Source organism: Bos grunniens, chromosome 16, assembly GCF_055505025.1.
Source record: "Bos grunniens cultivar Pamir isolate PY7600 chromosome 16, Bosgru_T2T1.0, whole genome shotgun sequence".
Classification (NCBI taxonomy): domain Eukaryota; kingdom Metazoa; phylum Chordata; class Mammalia; order Artiodactyla; family Bovidae; genus Bos; species Bos grunniens.
This window is the reverse complement of record NC_141180.1, coordinates 49,726,642-49,748,632: the sequence shown is the minus strand read 5'-3', so window position 1 is coordinate 49,748,632 and position 21,991 is coordinate 49,726,642. Positions and strand designations below refer to the sequence as shown.

General features: G+C 42.6%; 1 protein-coding gene across 26 annotated transcripts in view; it reads left to right on the top strand.

The window, feature by feature from the left end:
- Positions 1-21,991, top strand: part of SMYD3 (SET and MYND domain containing 3) — a 745,976-nt gene that overhangs the window by 525,560 nt on the left and 198,425 nt on the right. For 2 of the 26 annotated variants that reach the window (XM_086344976.1, XM_086344980.1), the window contains exon 1: positions 2,481-2,684. The exons of 19 other annotated variants lie outside the window; for them this stretch is intronic. Coding sequence is in view for 2 of the 7 variants with exons in the window: in XM_086344969.1 (XP_086201095.1) it covers positions 11,675-11,749 (75 nt within the window). In the remaining 5 variants the exon portion in view is untranslated. Of the gene's footprint in view, positions 1-2,474; positions 2,685-11,044; positions 11,222-11,255; positions 11,356-11,601; positions 11,750-21,991 lie in introns of those variants that run through there. 5 more of the 26 variants (XM_086344969.1, XM_086344974.1, XM_086344971.1 and 2 more) reach the window with 5 other exon arrangements.

Here is a 21,991-nt window from a genome sequence, read left to right as displayed (position 1 = left end):
CGGACACATCTGAGTGACTAACACTTCCACAGTTTGTGCAACTGTCACTACCATCCATCTCCAGAACTTTCTCAGCTTGGCAAACTAAAGCTCTGTATCCATTAAACAGTAGCTCTCCATCTTTCCTTCCCCTAGCCCCTGGCATCCACCAGTCTACTTCCTGCCTGTATGAATTTGACTACTCTAGGTCCCTCATATAAGTGCACTCATAGTGCCTGTTAAAGTGTGATTGCTTTTTTCAAGGTTTAGTACTGCTAATGTTTTATAAGTTGTGTATCTGCTTGCATTATTTTCATCCTCTCTCTTAGAGTGCCAGTAGAGTACAGCGACTTAGAACATGGATTCAGGTACTGACTCACATAGGTTCCAATCCTGATTGCCTCTTCCTAGTGATGCAGCTTTGGGCAAGTGGATGAACCTCTCTGTGCTTCTGACTCCACAGCTATCACATGGGGGGTAAAAAACTATGCTCACCTCCTAGGAGTGGAGTGAGGAGAAAACAAGCTAATAAGCATGGGATGCTCCAAACTGTGTCTGGCACATGATAAAGACTCAATGAACATTGAGTAGCAGGAGCAGCAGACCTTCTGTGTCCAATGTGATTGATAATTGGGACTCCTGGGACTTCCCTGTGGGTCCAGTGGTTAAGACTTCACCATCCAATGCAGGGGTGCAGGTTCAGCCCCTGGTTTGGGAGTTAAGATCCCACATGCCTGAGGGCCAAAAACATAAAACAGAAACAATATTGGAACAAATACAATGAAGACTTTAAAAAATGGTCCACATCAAAATAACTCTTAAAAAAACATTATCTGGGACTCCATTTACATTTTCCAATTATGGAGACTGGACCTTGATGGGTTTTACACACTAGGAAGTAGCCAACCCATGACCACTTCAGGCCTCGTGACCACATTCTAGAGCTGTGCTTCTTATGCTGAATGGCTTCCTTTGTTGAAATCTTTTGGAAGAACATGGTGTGACAGCCAGACTCCAGCATGATTCTTGCCTCCAGGTATTCACATCCTTGTGTAGGATTCCCCCCTACCTTGCACTGGAGTTGGTCTGTGTGACCAATAGAGCACAGTAGAACTGATGGTATGCTGTTTCTGTGAGTGGGTTATTAAAGACATTGGCTTCTGTTTTGGTCCTTCTCTTTCTTGGGTTTCTCACTTGGGGAGAAGCCTCCTGCTTCCTTGTAGCTGCTGTGTGGAGCCTCTGGCAAGCAGCCAGTGAGCACCCGAGGCCTGCCTACAACCATGTGAGTAGAGTGCTTATGGGAGTGTTTCTCTTTAAGGCCTTGCAGCAGTGGGGACATTTAAGTTGGGTCCTGTCTCACCGATCACCGAACCCAGGGTAGGCAAGGCCCAAGCGGGGAAGCAGGAAGATGAGAGGAGCCGTAGGAACTGCAGACATCCTTTATTTGCTGGTGGCTGTTGCTGCAGCAAGTCAAACATGCTTTATTCTCTAATGCTTGACTCTGACACAAGCACTGTTTCAGATATTGCTCATATAGGTATATGGTAGAACTGATGGTATTGCTCATATAGGTATATGGTAGAACTGAAGGGGTTTCAAAGAGTCAGACACGACTGAGCAACTGAACTATATAGGCATACAGAACAAAGGTGGGTCGTGGCAAAGTGAGTACATCGTGATATGCATGTGCATTGCTATAAATGATCTCAGCTGTTACTTAACCATGCAAAGTCATTGTTTACAGAACGTGGGGCGAGAGCGAGAGGCTGTGGGGCAAGAGAGCCTGACCATTGCCATCTTGGCTAATTTCTATCCCCCTACAGGCCCTAAAAGTTGCAGAGGAGTTTTTCAGGAGAAGTGAGACAGGGGACTTCAGGTAGAAACCTGTCATCATAAATGTTGTGAATTTTATGACAGGCACTAATTATGTAAATAGTCCTAAGAAGTTACAGAATCATAAAGTTAGAAATGATCCAAGTGTTTATATCTCACCACTCCCCAAGAGGTGATTCTGAATAAGTTGAAATGTTTGCAGTCTCAGTAATAGAAAAAGAACTTCAAAGCAGTGTGGATTATAAAAGGGAATTGCTTGGTGTGTGCGTGCTAAGACGCTTCAGTTGTGTCCCACTCTGTGCGACCCCATGGACTTTAGCCTCCAGGCTTCTCTGTCCATGGGATTCTCCAGGCAAGAATGCTGGAGTGGGTTGTCATGCCCTTTTCAAGGGGATCTTCCCAACCCAGGGAATGAACCCCACGTCTCTTACGTCTCCTGCACTGGCAGGCAGGTTCTTTACCACTTGCAGCGCCTGGGAAGCCCAAATCCATTCTGATGGGCCCCATTTAGGGCACATATGCATCCTCCCTTCACACCAGCCACTGTGGCCAGAGGAACAGCATTTGCTGATTGGTTTAAGCTGTGTTATTGCATCTCCCAAGGGGGCAGGTGTCAGCTGATTCAATTGGGCCAATCAGGGCCCACAGTAAGCTAAGGCTGGAGCCTCTTTCATTATATTACATGCAGGAAGGGTGGTGGTGGGGATGAAGGGGATGGATGCTTATCAAGACTCGCTGCCACCTCAGCCTGGATACGTGTCAAGCGGGCAGAGGCACCACTTGCTCATGGTGATTGGGGACCCGTCTCAGGCCAACCACAGTGCTTGGAATTTTAGCTAATCGTCTCTAGTTCGTAATAAGAGTCTTTTGAGGTAAGTCATATTCTGTAACTGAAAAAAACAGACTCAGAGAAAGTAACTCGACCAAGGCTGCATGCCCAGCAAATGGCTGAACCAGGAGTGGAACCGGGCATGTCTGCTTGCAGAGCCTGAGCTTTTATCTATTATGTCGTGATGTCCTAGGAGAGAGCTGCTGCCATGTTGGGAGAGTTTTGATTGTTAGGTCTGGTGTGGGAGTGGAGATGTGGTTTGTCTGATCTGTTTAATAATGTAAAACTGAACCTGCCTCCTGGTGAAACTCCTGTATTTTATTCCAGTTCTGAGGTCCAGAGCAGTGGTTTTCAGGCTAGCAGGGCGTCAGTTCTGGAGATGATCCTTTAGCATATACAGGTTTGGGAACTCCTACTTTAGAACACGGGCTTCCCAGGTGGCCCTACTGGTAAAGAACCCATCTGCCAATGCAGGAGATGTAAGAGACTTGGGTTCCATCCCTGGGTTGGGAGGATCCCCTGGAAGATGGCGTGGCAACCCACTCCAGTATTCTTGCCTGGAGAATCCCTTGGACAGAGGAGCCTGGCAGCCTGCAGTCCATAGCTTTGCAAAGAGACATGACTAAAGCAACTTAGCACGCACGCCTGCACTTTAGAACATAACCAGCTTCTTCTCTTTTCCATGTCACGAATCTTGAAATATTTAAGACTGTTTCACCCCTGTGGCCATTTGCCTCTTCAGGTTCTTGTGTTGTGCTTCACAGTTGAGATTTCAGAATCAGAAAGACACTGTTCAAACCCTCCTCTTTGTTGTTTATAAGTCATATATTTCAGGGAAGTTTCTTATTATCCCTAAGCCTTAGTTTTCTTATTTGTAAAATGGGAATAATCAGCCTGTATTTTTTTAAAAAATTGTTGCAAGGAAAAAGTTTAAAAAGCATGTGGCATTTCTTAGCATGATACTGGCACACAGAAAGGGTTCAATGGATATTACTAGCTGTTAATAATGATTAAATCCCCTGCTCCTCTAGCTCTTTTTAAAATTGTATTTTCAAGATCTCTTTTACCCCTCGTTTTTGGTGCACTTTAATTTTCCTCTTAAAATGCGATTCCCCTGCATTTTCTTTAGAAAAGTGGGTAGTGGTATGGGGTGGGTAGATGTTAGCACACAACTCTAGGCATCTGATCATGTCAGCAAACGGTAGGACTGTAACTTCCTGTGGTCTGAGTGCGACATTTCTCTGCATGCAAATATCCTCTAGATATTCAACATCTGGGAATTTCCCATCCTTGCGTAAGTTCTCTTCTCTTGGGAAATTTATCAGTGGACAGTTACAGAAATATCTGGATCATTCAAGATTTTTTGGACATTCTTTGGCTTATTTTCAGGCCTAAGCTGTGTTTGGAGGCATAGTATGAGAGTTTCATCATCAAAGTAGGTTGTTTCCAAGGCCACTATGATCTGCTTTCTCTAATGTAGATCTGTCTGCATTTTCCTCTGCAGCAACCGTGATGACTGACTGTAAGGGATATGTCCTCTCCAGCAGAGTGCATTGCCATTTACGTAAAATGCAAGTGTGTTTTAGTTCTATTTATTTTTATTTCTTGATCCTCAAATCCATGTTTACTTGATGTGTCCATGTGAATGAGCTTTCTGTGAAACGCCTGTAAGACAAGAGCGTGACTATTGAGTCCTGTTGGGGATAGTGCCCAGCTGGCCCTTGCTAAGGCCTGAGGGTGTGGGTGGCGCTTTACGCTGAGGAGATGGGCATGGAGTGTCCTCCTTTGATGGTGGGCCATTCAGGGCAGTAGAGCCTTCACTGAAGACCATGAAAGTGCCAGGAGTTTACCAGTTTCAGTCAGCTAATCGGGGCCTTTACAGCTGGCCTTAAAATTTCTTGTAATTTTGTTTGTGGTCTCATAATATGAAAGCAGATGGGCTTACTAGGGGCTGTGCAGGTAGTCTGTCCTCCTTGGCCCAGATGCAGGAGTAACAGTCCAGTTTCACGTAGCACAAATGTGTTCTGAGGCACTGCCTTTGATTCAAGTGTTAGGAAACAGGTACTTTTACAGAAATAAAAATTACCAATACCAGCTTCCCTGGTGGCTCAGACAGTAAAGAATCTGCCTGCAATGCAGAAGACCCAGGTTTGATCCCTGGGTCAGGAAGATCCCCTGGAGAAGGGAACGGCTACCCACTCCAGTATGGCCTGGAGAATTCCACAGACAGAGGAGCCTGACGGGCTACAGTCCATGGAGTCGCAAAGAATTGGACGCAGCTGAGCAACTAACACTTTCCCTTTTTTTCATCAGCTTCCCTTAACTTCCCTTATTCTAACAACTAGAGGAGAAAAACTGTTGAGAGAGACATTTCAAAAAATGTTTTAACAGACTGTTAATCATTCTCAAATCCAATTTCATGTCTCCTTCCCCAGTTCCTTGAAGAAGTGAAATGAAAAACAGATTAACGTATTTGAATTGAGGTGAAAAAAAAATATCAGACATTGGTGGTCTGAAATTTAGTGTTTCAGTGACTGCCAGAGGAACATGTTCCCTTGTTCGGGGTCACTGATACATTATTTAAAACTTATTTTTAGTAAGGATCATACTGTGAGTGATGTATTACTCTCAGCAGTAGCACTTCAAAGATTTATTTCTGAGAACCCTACAGTCTAATGCACTGGTGGCCTTAGGAACAGATCACTTGTTTTAGTGCAGGCAGGTGCCAAGTGGAGGGAGCAGGAAGGGGATCTGAATCCAAAAGGATTGGGGAAAGCTTTGGAAAGAAGAGAGCTAGTGCAGGGGTTTAAGGATAGATAGTTTTCCAGGCAGAAGGAATAGGATATACAGACATTTTTAGATGTGAGAGAACATGACATATTCAAAGATGTAATTAAATAGTGTAATATTGCTAGAGATTAAAATATGAGGGGGGAGTGACTAGAAATTAGGTTAGACAGATGGGGAAGAGCCACATGTTAAAAGGTCCGAATGCCATGCACAAGAGTTAAAATCTTTATCTCAGTGGTACTGGGAGCTACTGAATAATTTTGCATAGAGGACTATAGATCACTGTGTTTGCAATGTAGAGCTTGGAAGGGGAGAGCTTAGAAGTAAGGAGATCATTGGTGCGGGCTGGATGATGTTGACCTAAGTGGGTGCAAAGGTCATGGAGATGGGAACAAATGGCCAGTTTGGAGATATGAAGTGGATTGGACAGACTTAGGATATGATTGGGTGTGAGACATAAAGACATGCTTGTCCTTGCAGACTGGTTTGTATGAGTGGGTAATGGAGCAGGGGGTTATTATTAGATAGAAAAAAAGAAAGAGGAACAGGAAATTAAGAAAAAAGGACAGGAATGAGGTAGAAGGTAATGGGTTTGCTTTTATGCATTGATATCTTTGAGGTGCTTGTTGGACAAATAGAATTGTCTATCAATTGTCTATTGATAGCTGTGCATTTGAAGTTTAGGAGAGAGGTGTATGTTTGAGCGTTATCAGGATATAGAAAATAGTTGGAATATAAGCATAAATGAGAATTCTCAGGCAAAATGTGTAGAGCGAGAAGAGGAGGGCCAAGGGAGAAGGACCTAAGGAGTACTGACACTAAGGGGGATGTGAAAATGTATTCCTACAAAGGAGACCAAAAAGGGTCAGCAAGAGAGGGGTAAGAGACCCAGGATAGAGAGATGCTACAAAATCCAAAGGAGAAGGGAATGCCCTTTTGGCAGGTGAGTACGCCAGACATTGTGGAAAGATTAAGATGGGGACCAAGAAGTAGCCTGGAGACTCGAGTTATGCAGGAACATAGGCTGTGCAGGTTCAGTGAATCTGAGAGGGCAGCTGTCAGGCTGCAGAGCAGCGAGGAGGAAGTGGGAAGGTAGAAAGGGATATGTGGAGAACATTCTCTTAAGAATTTTGGATGCATAAAAGGAGAGAGGAATATACTACACCCATTCCCGACGAGGTCAAGGGAGATTATTGTTTGCATTTTTAAATGAGAGAAATTTAAACATGTTTATATGCTGAGAGAAAGGCAATATGGAGGGGAAGTCTAAAGAATCTGGGAAGAGAGGACAGTCAACGCAGCAGGTTCTAGAATAGTGTTTCTGAAAGTCTTGTTTGGGGGCAACAGTATCAACATCACCTGAAACTTTTTTAGAAGAGTAAATTTTCAGCCCCTATTGAATCAGAAACTCTGGGTTTGCGGCCCAGCAGCCAGAGTTTTAACAAGCCCTCCAGGTGATTCTGAAACACCCTCAAGTCTGAGAACTCCTAGAGGGAAGGGCTTCCCTGGTGGCTCAGGTGGTAAAGAATCTGCCTGCAATGTGGGAGACCTGGGTTCGATCCCTGGATTAGGATCCTCTGAAGAAGGGAATGACTACCCACTCCAGTATTCTGACCTGGAGAATTCCATGGACTGTATAGTCCTCGGGGTCGCAAAGAGTCGGACACGACTGAGCGACTTTCACTTTCCAAAGGGAAGGGAGAGGGGTGTGATCCAGAGCCCAGATGGATACACACACCTTACACAGGAAAGGAAGTATCTCTGTAGGATTCAAGTGCAAATAGATTCTTGGTAAATGGTTGTGAAGTTGCTTCTGATTGAATAATTTTTCTTTTAGAAATAGAAAGTAGCTTTGTCTATGAAAGATTCCAGGATAAGAGTAGGCTTAATTGAGTCTATCCTAATGTAATACCCATTTAAGTTTTGAAAGTGTTGCCTTATAGTTGAACTAGAATATGATTAATCTGAAGCTAAAATATAACTTTATTCTTTCTCTCCTTGGATCTTACTCCTGGCCATTTCTTACGGGAGCAAGCTGTTTTGCTTATTGGTTTCTAATTCCTTCCAACCAGAACTGTTCCTATCACACCATGTGTTTGGAAACTATATCTTTAGGTGTTTGGGGGTTTTGTTTGTGATTTCAATGGGGCTTTTACAATATTGTCTTAGTCATTGGATACTCTGGGAGGTTGCTGAGATCACATCACTCAGAACCAAAATAAAGATGAAAACAAGTAAGGATCCATCATATCAATAAAAGATTGACAGATGTTACTAATAGCTTCTTATTAACATTCTCACATGGAAGGTTTGAAATTATCAAGAGGAAAGCAGGACATATATCTTGAAAAGCCAAACAAAAAATCTGAGTGTCTGGTCAAGGGTCCAGGTGGGCCATATAGGCTGAACTTTTGATCTCATGAAAAGGTGGTTGCCATTTCATCTTATGACTTCAATATTATGAAGGACTTTGACAAAGAAGCATCATTTTGACATGCCCAATTCTTATAAAAAAATAGTGAAAGTAAAGTTGCTCAGTTGTGTCCGCCTCTTTGTGACCCCATGGCCATGGGATTCTCCAGGCAGGAATACTGGAGTGGGTTGCCATTTCCTTCTCCAGAGGATCTTCCTGACACAGAGATCGAACCCAGGTCTCCTGCACTGCAGGCAGACTCTTTACTATCTGAGCCATCAGGGGCTCTCAATCTGCTGTAATTAACCATTAATTTTCTTTTGCTATTACCTTTTGAAGAATGCATTTATATTCTAATCTAGGCACAGAATCCCTTAAGGGTGAGAATTTGAAAAGTTACAACTGAAAATAATGTCCTGAAGGCCGTGGCAAAATAAGGAAGGGGAGAGATGTTATGTCTATTATTAATAGATCTTCATTGCCAAGTGTTCTCACCTGATAGGGGAGCAGGGTCATGTTGGGGCATCATGTACCATCATGCAGAGCACCAGCACTTTAGAAATTGTTGTAAGAAACACCTGACTACATCCCTCATGGTGTGACTACAAAAAGGGAATTCCTACTTCTGAATGGAATACAACACTCCTCAAAGCAAGTCTAGTGTGATTTCTTTTTAATCTTTGTCTGATTTTTTTTTGCTCATCCTATGGATTAAATAAATTTTCTTAATATTATAAAAATAATTGATATAGACTGTGCACATTTTCCCATAGTACCTGAATTATTAATAAATATGAAGTAAGTGGGCTTAAGTGTGTGTGTGTGTGCGTGTGTGTGTTAGTTGCTCAGTTGTGTCTGACTCTTTGTGACCCCATGGGGTGTAGCCCACCAGGCTTCTCCATCCATGGGATTTTCCAGGTAAGAATACTGGAGTGAGTTGCCATTTCCTCATCCAGGGGATCTTCCCAACCCAGGGATCAAACCTGGGTCTCCTCCATTGCCCACAAATTCTTTACCATCTGAGCCACCAGGGAAGCCCAAGTGGGCTTTGGAGACAGTTAATTTTTAAAACTTTGTTACATTGAGATTTCTTTGGTACAGTATTTAACTTATACTTTTATTGTAATGTCAGGTCAGCCTTCAGAATGGTATTTTGATTGTTTCATATTTGATCAGAAACTGAGAAAATAAATGCCACTTTTATTTAAATCTAAGTGTGATCCTGTCATAACAGTAATTAAAACCCCCACTGCTTTCAACGATGGTAATTCAGTATTACCAAAAACATTTTAAAGGAGAATATGTGTGGATTACGAGAAAGTCACAGCTCTACAGACCTCCTGTAAAGACACCACAGTACTTAGAGGCCCTGGGAGTATGAATTGTGCCCCAAATCCCTTGAAGCAGGACCTAGAGTCTTCTACTCAAGCCTGCCTCCAAGACATGTGCATAGAAGCAAAAGTTCTTTTGAGTGAGAGGGAAAAAATGAAAAGAGAAAAATAATATCAAAATCTTCTTTTATGCAACAAGTTCCATGTGATCCTTTTCCAAGTTAAAGGACCCTTCCTTACTTTCTAACCATAAACAATTTTATTGGAGCCAGAACATACACATGCTTTTAATATTAACACTAAAGGATCTTGCTTAGAAATGTCTGGCTTTTCTGTTTCTTTCTTTGCTTTTGTTATGGCAGGTTAGATTGAGCTTTTTCTTTCAGATCTGAAAGTCTTTTTTTTTTTTTTTTTTTGCTCAGTACCTTGAACATTTGTGTTTATAAATGTTTGGCTTCTGACAGCTGTTTTGGGTTCAACTGTGTAAGGGACCCCTTAAATTTGAACCGCTTTGCAAGTGTTTATTCCCTTGAAACATTTCTAATGTAAATGTATATATATAGAAAAAGGATTCTGAAAGGTTCTTCATAGTTAGGTGTAATCTGTCCTGACAGGCCAGCAATTTTGATTTCTTACAGTGATTATGTCCTGGTTGTCTGTCCAGCCTGGGCTCCCGGAGCACGCCTAGGTACTTAGTTGACCACAGGACATACAGTAGCAGCCCTAGATACTCATGGTTTGGCCTCTTGAAGTGGGCAGAGCCTATGGACACAGGCCTGGCCCCATGGGCATCCTACTAGTATTTGGTATACTGTTGTTACTACCCATCCAGAATCTCACCATTTATTTGGCTATGTGTTCATTCTATATTCAAAGGTTTATCAAGTACCTGCTGTAAACCAGGTATTCCAGATGTCAGACATAGAAGTCTGAGTCAGACAAGGTTCCTATCCTCTTAGAGCTAAAATTGTAGCATAAACACCATAGGATGGTTCAGATTAGAGGTTGGCTGATTTTTCTATAAAGAATCAGGCAGTAAATAAATATTTTAGGCTTTCTGGTCTTTGTTATAACTATTCTACTCTGTCCTTGAACACAAAAGCAGCCATAGACAATATGTAAGTGAATGGGCAGGGCTGAGTATCAATAAAACTTTATTTACAAAACAGGTAACTGGTGTATCAGGTAACAGCAGCAATTCAGCAGGGCAACATCCGTAACACAGTCTGTACTAGGATTCTGCCTTCCAGACTGGAAGGCATTGCTCCAGTCAGCATCCAGCAGCCATAGAGAGTAAGTGCATTTCTTGCCTTTTGCTGGTTATTGCAAAATTACTGACTGCTGCATTTGTCATGTTCTTGAAACTGTTTCTCTGCCTTTGGATTTAATAGGTTTTCCCAAAGTCCTCAGTTAGGAAGTATCACCCTGATTTGCTCTACATGTCATAAGTGTGTGACAAGCAGGAAAGAGATAGGCAAACTCAGGTCCAGACGCTGAACTTGGAAGGAAGCATTTAATTCTGGCTCTCTTTTCCGCTTGGCAGTGAATGATTCTTTGTGACACTGTGGACTGTAGTCCGCAAGGCTCTTCTGCCCATGGGATTTCCTAGGCAACGATACTGGAGTGGGTTGCCATGCCCTTCTCCAGGGGATCTTCCTCACCCAGCCACAGACATCCCTCCCGTGGGAGGACTTCCATTTACTCTGTGCGTAACCTTTCACCTCATGCCTGGCGCTGTGGAGGAAACAGAACTCAGATTTTCCCCTCAGGGAGTACACAGTCACAGAGGTCAAAGAGATGAAGTAAATTCATACCTTCTTTTCCCAATGTATTTGACCACCTACCACATACATACAAGGAAGGTGGAGAGACCAAGACACAGGCCTTGTCCTAGAGAAGTTCACAGGAAAGTAAACAGAAAGTAATGCACAGCAAGATGCAGTCAAATGATTCAACCCAAGATGGAAACCACACTGCTTTGGTTGCTGAGTTCTCTTCTCTCTACATGATTCCGAAGGCTGCCCAGAGTGCCGTGTATACTCACGGGTGAGGCATGTTACAGTATCATCTCCATTTTTAGGTGGAGAGACTGAGGCGCAGAGAGCCCAACCCCACAGCTGGTGAGCATCAGGGCGCTAGCATATGAGCTCATGCTGCTTCCAACCTCCAGACCCTGAAAGGTAATTCTGCTCTTTAGAAGAACATATGCTGATGTGTACCATCCGGAGATTGAACTTTCTTTTGGCCCCCCCCCCCCACCCGCCCGCCAAAAGAGTCTTGTAACAGTGTTTTTGATTTTTAGCAAAAATATGACTACCCCCTGGATAGTGAACACTGAATTAGAGACAGTCTGGCGGCCGGGCTCTGGATCAGGCCCACAGATGTGTTGTTTGGCCAACACAGGTTTTTTTTGTTTTTTTTTTTAGACATCTGAATTTGGACACTGTTAGATTCCTAGGGCTGTAAAGCAAAATACGAAAACAAAGTACCACAAACTGAATGGCTGAAAACAACAGAAATCGATTCTCTCACAGTTCTGAAGAACAGAAGTCTGAAATCACCGTGTCAGCAGAGGTGGTGCCTTCTAAGGGTTCTGAGTGTGAGGCTGTCCCGTTCCTCTGTCCTGGTGATGGCAGACCATGCTTGGTGCTCCTTGGCTCATAGCTGCATTCATCTAACTTTTGCCTCTATCTGCACATGGAGCTTTCTGTGCGTTCCTCTTCATACAGCCTTCTGACAAGGTGCGCGATTCATATTGGATTAGGGGCCCCTCGACTCTGTGATCTCATGTTAACTAATTCACCCACAGTGGCACGTATCCAAAGAAAGCACATTCTGAGGTCCTGGTGGTTGGTCCACGGTCCAGCATGTCTCCTTTGATGAGAGCATGATTCTATCCCTAACAAATATTTTTAGATAGGACAGAACTTCCCTCTTCACCCCCACTTCACTCTCCTTCATCTCCTCTAGAACAGAGTCACAGACCTCTGTTGCTTCTGGCCTCCTTGGGCATCTGATTTGACTGTTTCTGCCCTCAAGGTTTTATTTGGTGGTGTGGCGGTTGTTTCAGAGAAGGGTTGAATGCCAGACCTTTAGTCATCTGGATTTCCCTCACAGGAAGCTGGGTTTATTCTTTTCACTAAAGACTGTTGCTATCCTCTCATGGAGCAGAAAGCCACATTTCATAACAGGGAGGTCTGGATTATCACAATAGCCATATACTTTTTTTTTTTTAATTCAGGTATACTTGATTTGCAATGTTGTGCCAATCTCTGCTGGACAGCAAAATGACTCAGTTTTACACAAATATACATTGTTTTTTTAAATATTCTTTTCCATTATGGTTTATCTCAGGAGATGGGATATAGTTCCCTATCTGTATGGTAGGACCTTGTTACTTATCCATTCTAAATGTAATAGTTTGCACCTACCCCAAATTCGCAGTCCATCCCTCTCCCCAGATCTATCTCCCCTTTGGTGACTGTAAGTCTAATGTCTGCGCATCTAGTCTGTTTTACAGATATGTTCAGTTGTGCCATAATTTAGATTCCACATGTAAGTGATATCATATGGTATTTGTCTTTCTTTTTCTGACTTAACTTCACTTAGTGTGATGCTCTCTATGCACCTACGTTGCTGCAAATGGCATTACTTTGTTGTTTTAATGGCTGAGCGGTTGTCCAATGGGCACGTGTACCACATCCTCTTTATCTTTTCATCCATCAGTGGACATTTAGGTTGCTTCCATGTTTTGGCTTACAGTGAGTAAAAGTTGCTCAGTCATGTCCAACTCTTTGCAACCCCATGGACTGTAGCCTGCAAGGCTCCTCTATCCATGGACTTCTCTAGGCCAGAATACTGGAATGGGTAGCCATTCCCTTCTCCAGAGGATCTTCCCAACCTAGGGAGTGAACCCAGGTCTCCTGCATTGCAGGCGGATACGTTATCATCTGAGCCACCAGGAAAGCCTGGTTTACAGTAGCCAGATACTTTAAAGATACATGCCCACTGTGAGAGGGATGGGTACTTGATACTAGGCTGAACTGCCCTGAATTTGTAGGCCCTTTCCTAGGTGTTTCCCAGGAGAGAATTCTTCATGAACGTGGTAGAAAGAACTTTGCAGCATGGATCACCATCATCTGGTTTAGCAGAAGTCAGAGCTAACAGGAGGAAATGGGAGAGGAGACTGGGCTGCAGGAGCATAGGGGCGGTGTGGGGAGCAGCGCTAACGAGACACAAGACTCTTGGAGGGTGAGGCCATGCTGAGCTCCCCACAAGGCTTGTGGTAGACTAGCCATGCTCTGAAAGGCTGGACATGCCCTACCCTGGGGCATTCAGACTTTTGAAACAGTTCTCCCTTCCCTCCCCGACACTTAAACGTTTTTCCAGTAAAGATGATTCCTACTCACTCATGGAATAGAATGCCACACTCCATAAAAGGGCTCTTTAATTTTGGAAGACAAAGAATACCTGTAGAATCAAATCAACTCCGTAAGTGATTAAAATGATGAATGGTAACCGTTGTACTTATTTTTTATAGGAACACGTAGGTGACTTTTAGTTTATTGCAATTCTGGTTCTACTAACTTTTAATTTGCCGGCACACATTAGGCAAACTTTTTTGAGCACTTACCATTATGTTGGATACCATGAGAGACATAAAGATGGATAAAGTATGATTCTTGCCCTAGAGGAGCTTATAAATTAGCAGAGAGAGACAGTGCATACCAACATAAATAATAGCACTGGGAATGGGTAAGGGAACATATAAAGGTCCTCAATTTCTCTGGTTGTTCAGACTTAGATGATTTTACTGCATTGTTCACTGAGCCAGTATTTATGGAGCTCCACCATGAGCCAGGCTCACTGCTTGTACAGGGGGTTTACCTGCAGTGGTAATGCCGAGCAGACTCCAGGGCCAGGCTGCCTGGGCTTGTGCTTGGCCCTGCTTCTCAACAGCCGTGTGACCTGAGGGAGGTGCTTAACCCCTCTTTGCCTCAGATTCCTTAATCTGTAAAGTGGGGATAGTATTAGTCTTTACTTCATAGGGTTTTGGTGAGGATTGAAGGAGCATATACACAGACTGAGAGTGAGCCCATGTTGTAATATAGCACAATTCCTACCTTCCTGCAGAGGTGCTGATAACAAGCACCAGAGAAATAAAGGCACTATTACAAATTGTGGTAACTGGAAGGGCGTGAGAGAAAATATTATCAGGCAATGGAGAGAAAATTAAAGAGGAAACTAGATTTTTTGGTTCAGGTAGGCTGCTACACTGGTTGTATTTGAGCTACCCTGAGCTGGTGAGCATGCAGAAGAGAAGTGGTTTGGAGAGGGGGGAGCTGAGCACTGGGTAACAGGCAGATCTGATCTAGCAGAGCCTCATGGGCCATTTGAAGAAGTTTACATTTTATGTCAAAGTAGTAGGAAACCATTGAAAGGTATGAAATATGAGCGTGACCAGATCGAATTCGTGTTTTTAAAAAGATGATTCTGATACTTTTGAGTGGCTCCAAGAAGGCAAGAGTAGAAGCTGAGTCCAAGGCTGTTACAATCAGAGGAGACAGAAGATGGTGTTAACTAGGAGGCTGGCAGCAGGGATGGAAAGAAGTGAATACATTCCAGAGACTTTCTGGAAGCAGAATTGTCAAGATTTGGAAGGGCTGGATCCTAATTATTAGAGTCCAAACTCTGCTCTCCTCTCACCACCCCATTGCACTGAGCACTTTGTCCTTGCCCTCCAACCCTCTGGAGTTGACAGTGGAGCTTCAGGTATGTGAACTCACTTACAGCTTCAGAAGCGTGTCTCCAACCTCTTACCCAGCAGCTAAAGTGCCTGTGACCTAGTAGTGGAGTGAAAACACAGCATAATCCTTATGATTTGAAATCCGATTTCCTTTCCTCTGCTTTTCAGGAGCTAGAGGTAAGGACAAGAAAGCAATCTGGTATCAGGGGACTTCCCAAGTGTCTCAGTGGTTAAGAATCCAACTGTTAATTCAGGAGATGTGGGTTCGATCCCTGGGTCAGGAAGATCTCTTGGAGAAGAAAATGGCAACCCACTCCAGTATTCTTGCCTGGAAAATCTCATGGACAGTGGAGCCTAATGGGCTACAGTCCATGGTGTTGCAAAAGAATGGGACCCAACTTAGTGACTCAACAATAACAACATCAGGACTTATTAAGATATTTGAGGACATGGCCTGGGGTAAGAACACCTTTGAATCAGTGGCCCCTGCTCACCTGTTTCAGTTGAAATGAGTCAGTGGCACCCAGAAGCTCTCTAAAACCAGCTGTCACCAGGGCAGGGAGTTCAGTGGTCACAGGAGACCACGCTGGGGAGAGTACGCTGCTCACTTCAGCTAGGCTTTGCAGGCTGAGTCTCCTTCAGTCACTTACCAGCTATGTCACCTTGGACAGGTTCCTTAATCCTCTTAAGCTTGAGACTTCTCCTCTGAAAAGTGGGGCTAATGAAAGCTACTTCACAGCATCATTTTAAGTATCACGGATCATGTAAGCCAAGAGCCCACCACACAGTAGCTTCAGGTTTTCCCTCAGGAAGAATAATGTAGTCTAATCAGACTAGAGTGTGTGTTTTGTTAATAGATTGTGTAAACTAAAATTGTGCAACAGCCAGTTTGGGTGCAACTAGGTATTCAAATGAAACATTGACATTTTTATATGTTGTTTTAATAGTGCTTATCATAAATGCCAACAAAATAATACTTTTTAGAGACACTTGGTTTTTACACACACTTTGAGAGGTAGTAAAATCTCCCATTAATGCTAATAGCATTCTGGCAGAGCGAAGACTTAGTGGTGTGACGAAAAGTAAGTTACCTTGCTCTTTTCTTAATGCAGTCTCAATTCTGAAGCAACACAAAGGAATGCTCTCCGTATTTATTCAGGGATTTGTGTGTGCGTTTGATAGGTACCGTTTATCTCCAGCAGAGGAATCCACACTTCTGGCCTTTTTCCCTCCTCGGTTAGTTCGGATTTCCTCAAAACCCTTTGCCCTTTGAAGAGTTGCATGCTATTAAGTAAATGAACGGAGTATGTTTCTGGGCTCGCGCTGACAGATTTATAACAGGATGGCAAAGTCAGCAGGGAAAACAGGGTCAGGCACATACCCTGGCTGAGAAGCCCGGCTGATTCAGACAAGAGAGCTTTGCTCGTGCTTTTCCGCAGCGTAGTAGAGAGAGGTTTTGGCTGAGGCCTTGAAAGCGTGTGTGCTAAAATAAGCTCTGTCATCATCTTTACTGGTGGAAGAGATAGGTGCAGTTGTTACATTATTGCTATGTTTTGTTATGCCCTATCTGCTGAATAGTATTAGTGAATTATTGAGATTAATTTTCATAGTGACTCCCTGTTAACTTCATCCCAGGCTCTCAATGTTTTAGTTGAAATGAGAACTTCTTCAGATCTATTCTTATTTCATTTTGCCTCCCCTTATGACTTAATGAAGATAATTCACAAGTACTTACATTTGGAGGAAGAGGAGAGGTTCGTTTCCATAGTATTACGAGGGTAACACATTATTAACAATCAAATAATCAAAACCATCACAAATTGAGAAAACAATCAAAATTGCATGTTTTTAGAGGTTGCTTTAACAGGACACAGTAGCAGTCCCCCAAGTCTGGAAATCTCAGTTTTCTGATGGAGAATATTATCTCCCCTCGTGATCAGGGATGGGGAGAGGGAACATTTCCTCAACAGTCTGTGGAGACATCTTCCACGAGCCCTGGGAACTAAGCCTCGTTAGTGACCAGCAAAAGAAAGAAACCTGAAGAGACCCAAACTTACAACATAGGAGGGACATGGGCAGCATAGAATTATTCATTAGAACATGGGAAATGTGTGTTTTGTGTCTACCACCTACATTTGTGACAACATGGATCATTATGTCTGTTTTACCGGGGAGAAAACTCAGTTTCAGAAAGGTTGATTAACTTAAACAAGGTCACGAGAGATTAAAAGATGTCAGAGCCAGGATATAAAGCCACATATATCTGACTTCAGAATCCGTCCCTTCTGCTTTGCCCCATAGCAGTTTGTACAACATGTGTTGGTAACAAAATTTATTTGGCCTTGAACGACTTTCACCCTCCGCTTTGGATAGTGACCTTTTTGAGTGTAATGCAAGTTCTGAATGATTTTGGTGAAATGAAAAGTTCTAACTATTCCTTCTTAAAAAAGGAGTGGGAGCCTCAAAGGAGGATTGCCATTTCAGCTGTCTGATGAAGGGCATTTCAGGCAGAAGACACAGCGTGGCTAAGGCGCAAAGCTGAGAAAGGTGCAGGCTTAGTCAGAGAATGAAGAGTAGTTCATTTTGAGGAGATCTGAGCGCATCAAGAGGTGAGGGTTTTAGGCCAGGACCTGGGAAGCAGAGGAAAGCCATTTCTGAAGAGAGGATTAAAGTGCTCAGAGCTGTGTTCTAAGATTGTTCTGACAGCAGTGCATAGATTGGAGTGGTATTGAAATAAACTGAGGAAGAAGTGACCTTTTCCATAGAAATTTAAGGAGCTCGAGAAATCTGGGTTTTCATTTACTGAGTTCAGGAAACGTTAACTTTGTCACAGATGTTTCCCAGAGGTATGAATACATACTGCACTCTACTGGTTCAGAATGCAAGGTTTAGGGGGAGTTAAGAAACACCCTTAAGCCACAAGGTAGATGCTTAAAAATGAAACATTGCCTCAAAGTGAGGCATAAGCAGTGAAAATATGAAGACATTAGTTCATGCTATTCTTCCTGCCTGTTGCCTTATACCAACCATTCCACCGAAATGATTTCTTCTATGGCTGTGTGGCTAAATTAGTCACAAATGGAATTATTCAAGGAATGGTGCATTTACTTTGCGTTTAATGCTCTGTCATTACCGCTCTGTTTAGGTCTTTGATCTCTGTTGCTTTAATTAAGAAGAAATTCTTGAATTATGCCTGGCCCTGGTCTGAGGGCCCCAGGAAGTCTGTGTCACACAGTAAGCAGGTCATTGGTGAGCCCACTAGATGAACTGAGTCTGTGTTACAGATGCTTCAGCACCCTTCGTAGTAGGTACATATAGATACCAGATGTGGTCACAGGCCAACCTTTCTTGCTTCTCAGACTGAAGCAATTCACAGTACAACAGATTTCCTTTCAGGGACAAGCCTAGGTTTCCATAAATGCCACTATGTATGCTGTTGACCTTCCCCCAGACAGCTTCTCCATAATCACTCAACGGGTATTGATCACCAGCTATGTGCCTGACATTGTCTTAGGAGTTGATGGAGGAAGTTCCACCTATGAAAATTGTGTTCAGAATTTCGAACTTCTTTCCAGTTCATTGATCTTGCAACTCGTTCCCAATTTTAAAAACAAACACACGAAAAAGACTTCCAGAAACATTCAGTCATATTTGAAATGGGTGTATTCCTAACAGTGAAATAAAGAGGTTTAATAATACAGAGAATATAGTACTAGGATATTGTATAAGAATTATGATGGAATAAACACCTTTCATCCTCTTTATTCTCTCAAATATCATTCATCACCTGACAATGACAAGGAGAATGAGAAATAGAACTGATGAGACCAACAGTCACCTACAACACCAGTCTACCAGCAGTGAAGACAGAGAGCCTTCGGAGGTCTGACGGCTACATTCATAGGGCAGAGTGCCTATAGTAATGGCTGCCTATAGTGATGGCTGCCAAAGAGAAGCAGGCAGATTTCCTGCAGAACTCTGGAAAGGCTCAGTAATTGAAGAAGCCAGGTGCTGAGAAGGATGAGTTGATATGGAGGGCTTGAAAGAGAAGCAGGGTTTGAGAGGCTGCATAAGATCCTCCCCTGTCTCCCTACAACCCAGGGTGGAACCCCCTCCTGCACACAGTTAAGATTTCTGGAGCAAGCCCCAGACCCCAGCTGCAGGATAGGTTTTGAGGGTGAGGAGAAAATAGGGACGCTAGATTAACTAAAAGTTTGTTTCCCCAAGGTTAGATCCTTAGCAGTCACGTTTAAGCAGAATTAAAAAAAAAAAAAATCTATGTTTAGAAAACAGGCTACAAGGAAACAACCTGTAATTGTAGTTCCCAGTTGGAAAACTCTCAGTGATTTTTTTCTTTTTTCCTTTTTCACATTTTGTTTAATATGTATATATTATTTTCATGCTAAAAACCGCTACATAATGCAGGAAAAATAATAATTGTGATAAGGAAGAAAGAGGGAAATGGTTGTCAAGATTTAGTGAATGTGCTCCTGATAAACTTTATTTTTTAGAGCAATTTTAGGTTCATGGAAAAACTGTAGAGAAAGCGTAGGTTTTTGTATACCCATTGTCCCCACACGCGCACAACCTCCCACGACTAACATCCGCTCGCAGTGGTCCATTTGTTGCAGTCAGTGAACCTGCACTGACACATCCTTAGGGCTCAGGCTCAGTGTTGTGCGTTCTGTGGACTTGGACAGATGTTTAATAGCGTGGATCCACCAGTGTAGCATCCCACGGGGCAGAGTCACTGCCCTCAAAACGCTCTGTGCCCTCCTGTTCATCCTTCCCCCTCCCATTAGCCTCTGGCCACAGCGATCTTTTTATTGTCTCCGTAGTTTTGCCTTTTCCAAAATGTCATAGTTGAAATCATGATGTTGCTTTTTCAAATTGGCTTCATCACTTAGCAAGTAATACACATTTAACTTTCCTCCGTGTCTTGCATGACTCGATAGCTCATTTCTTTTTAGCACTGAATATTTTCTTTTCTGGACGTACCACAGTTTGTTTATTCACTCACCTACCAAAAGACATCTTGGTTGCTTTCAGGTTTTGGCAGTTATAAATCTGCATTTTATATGATTCTGTTTTCTCTCCTCTTAGCATATCCATTAAATGTCTTTTAAAGCTGCATTTTAGTGGTTGCCCTAGAATTTGCAATGTACGTTTACAACCAATCCAAGTCCACTTTCAAATAACTCTATACCATTTCATGGGTAGTATGTGTACCTTATAATAACAAAATAATCTTTTTTTCTCCTTTTCCTTGTGTAATTGTTGTCATTCATATCATTTATATATAAGCATATATATATAATTGAATGTATTGCTATTATTTTGAACAGGCTTTTGTTAAATCAATTAAAAATAAAGATAAAAGGGTTTTTTAAAAAAATTTTACCTTGTGAAAGTGGAGAGTTAAAAAGTTGGCTTAAAGCTCAACATTCAGAAAACGAAGATCATGGCATCCGGTCCCACCACTTCATGGGAAATAGATGGGAAACAGTGGAAAGTGTCAGACTTTATTTTTCTGGGCTCCAAAATCACTACAGATGGTCACTGCAGCCATGGAATTAAAAGACGCTTACTCCTTGGAAGGAAAGTTATGACCAACCTAGATAGCGTATTCAAAAGCAGAGACATTACTTTGCCAACAAAGGTTCGTCTAGTCAAGGCTATGGTTTTTCCTGTGGTCATGTATGGATGTGAGAGTTGGACTGTGAAGAAGGCTGAGTGCCGAAGAATTGATGCTTTTGAGGTGTGGTGTTGGAGAAGACTCTTGAGAGTCCCTTGGACTGCAAGGAGATCCAACCAGTCCATTCTGAAGGAGATCAGCCCTGGGATTTCTTTGGAAGGACTGATGCTAAAGCTGAAACTCCAGTACTTTGGCCACCTCATGCGAAGAGTTGACTCATTGGAAAAGACTCTGATGCTGGGAGGGATTGGGGGCAGGAGGAGAAGGGGACGACAGAGGATGAGATGGATGGATGGCATCACTGACTCAGTGGACGTGAGTCTGAGTGAACTCTGGGAGTTGGTGATGGACAGGGAGGCCTGGCGTGCTTCGATTCATGGGGTCGCAAAGAGTCAGACACGACTGAGCGACTGATCTGATATGATCTGATTCTTTCTTCAGTGCTCTTCCTTTTTCATGTAGATCTGAGTTTCCAATGTATATCATTTTCCTTTTCTGTGAGAACTAATGTTTCTTGTAAGATGGGTCTACTGGAAACACATCCCCTCAGTTTTTCTTTGTCTGAGAGAGCCCTTATTTCTTCTTCACTTTTGAAGGCTAATTTCATAGAAAACAAAATTCTAGATTGGTGTTTCTTTTCCCCCTCTCAATATTTTAAGTATTTCACTTTACTGTCTTATTTGCATGGTTTCTGAGAAGTCAAGTGAGTTCTTTTCCTTATTCCTCTATAGGTAAGGTTCTTTTCTCTTCTGATTCTTTCAAGTTTTTTTTTTCCTTTATCTTCGATTTCTGAAGCTTAGATGTGATACCTTTAGGAGTAGGTTTTTTGGACATTTATCCTGCTTGGGCTCTTTGAGCTTCTGGAGCTGTGGTTTGGTGTTTGACATTTAATTTTGGGGAAATTCTCAGTCATTATTGCCTCCAATATTGCTTCTGTGTCTTTCTCTCTTCTCCTGGTGTTCCCATCTCACGTATGTTATACCTTTTATGGTTTCCCCATAATTCTTGGATAGTCTATTCTATCTCTCCCCTTTGCTTTTGCATTTTGGAAGGTTCTTTTGTCATATCCTCATGTTCAGAAATATTTTTTTCTTAATTATGTCCGTCAAAGGCATTCTTCATTTCTGTTACATTGGTTTTAATCCCTAGCATTCTTTTTTTGATTCTTTTAGAGTTTCCATCTCTCTGCTTACAATATCTATCTATCCTTGTATGTCACCTACTTTTCCCATTAAAGCCCTTTAACATATTAATCAGTATTTTGAAATTTCTGGTCTGATAATTCCAAAATTTGTACCATACCTGATTTTGGCTCTGATAACTGTTCAGTCTGTTCAAGCAGTGTTTTTTTTTTTTTGCTTTTTATTATGCCTTG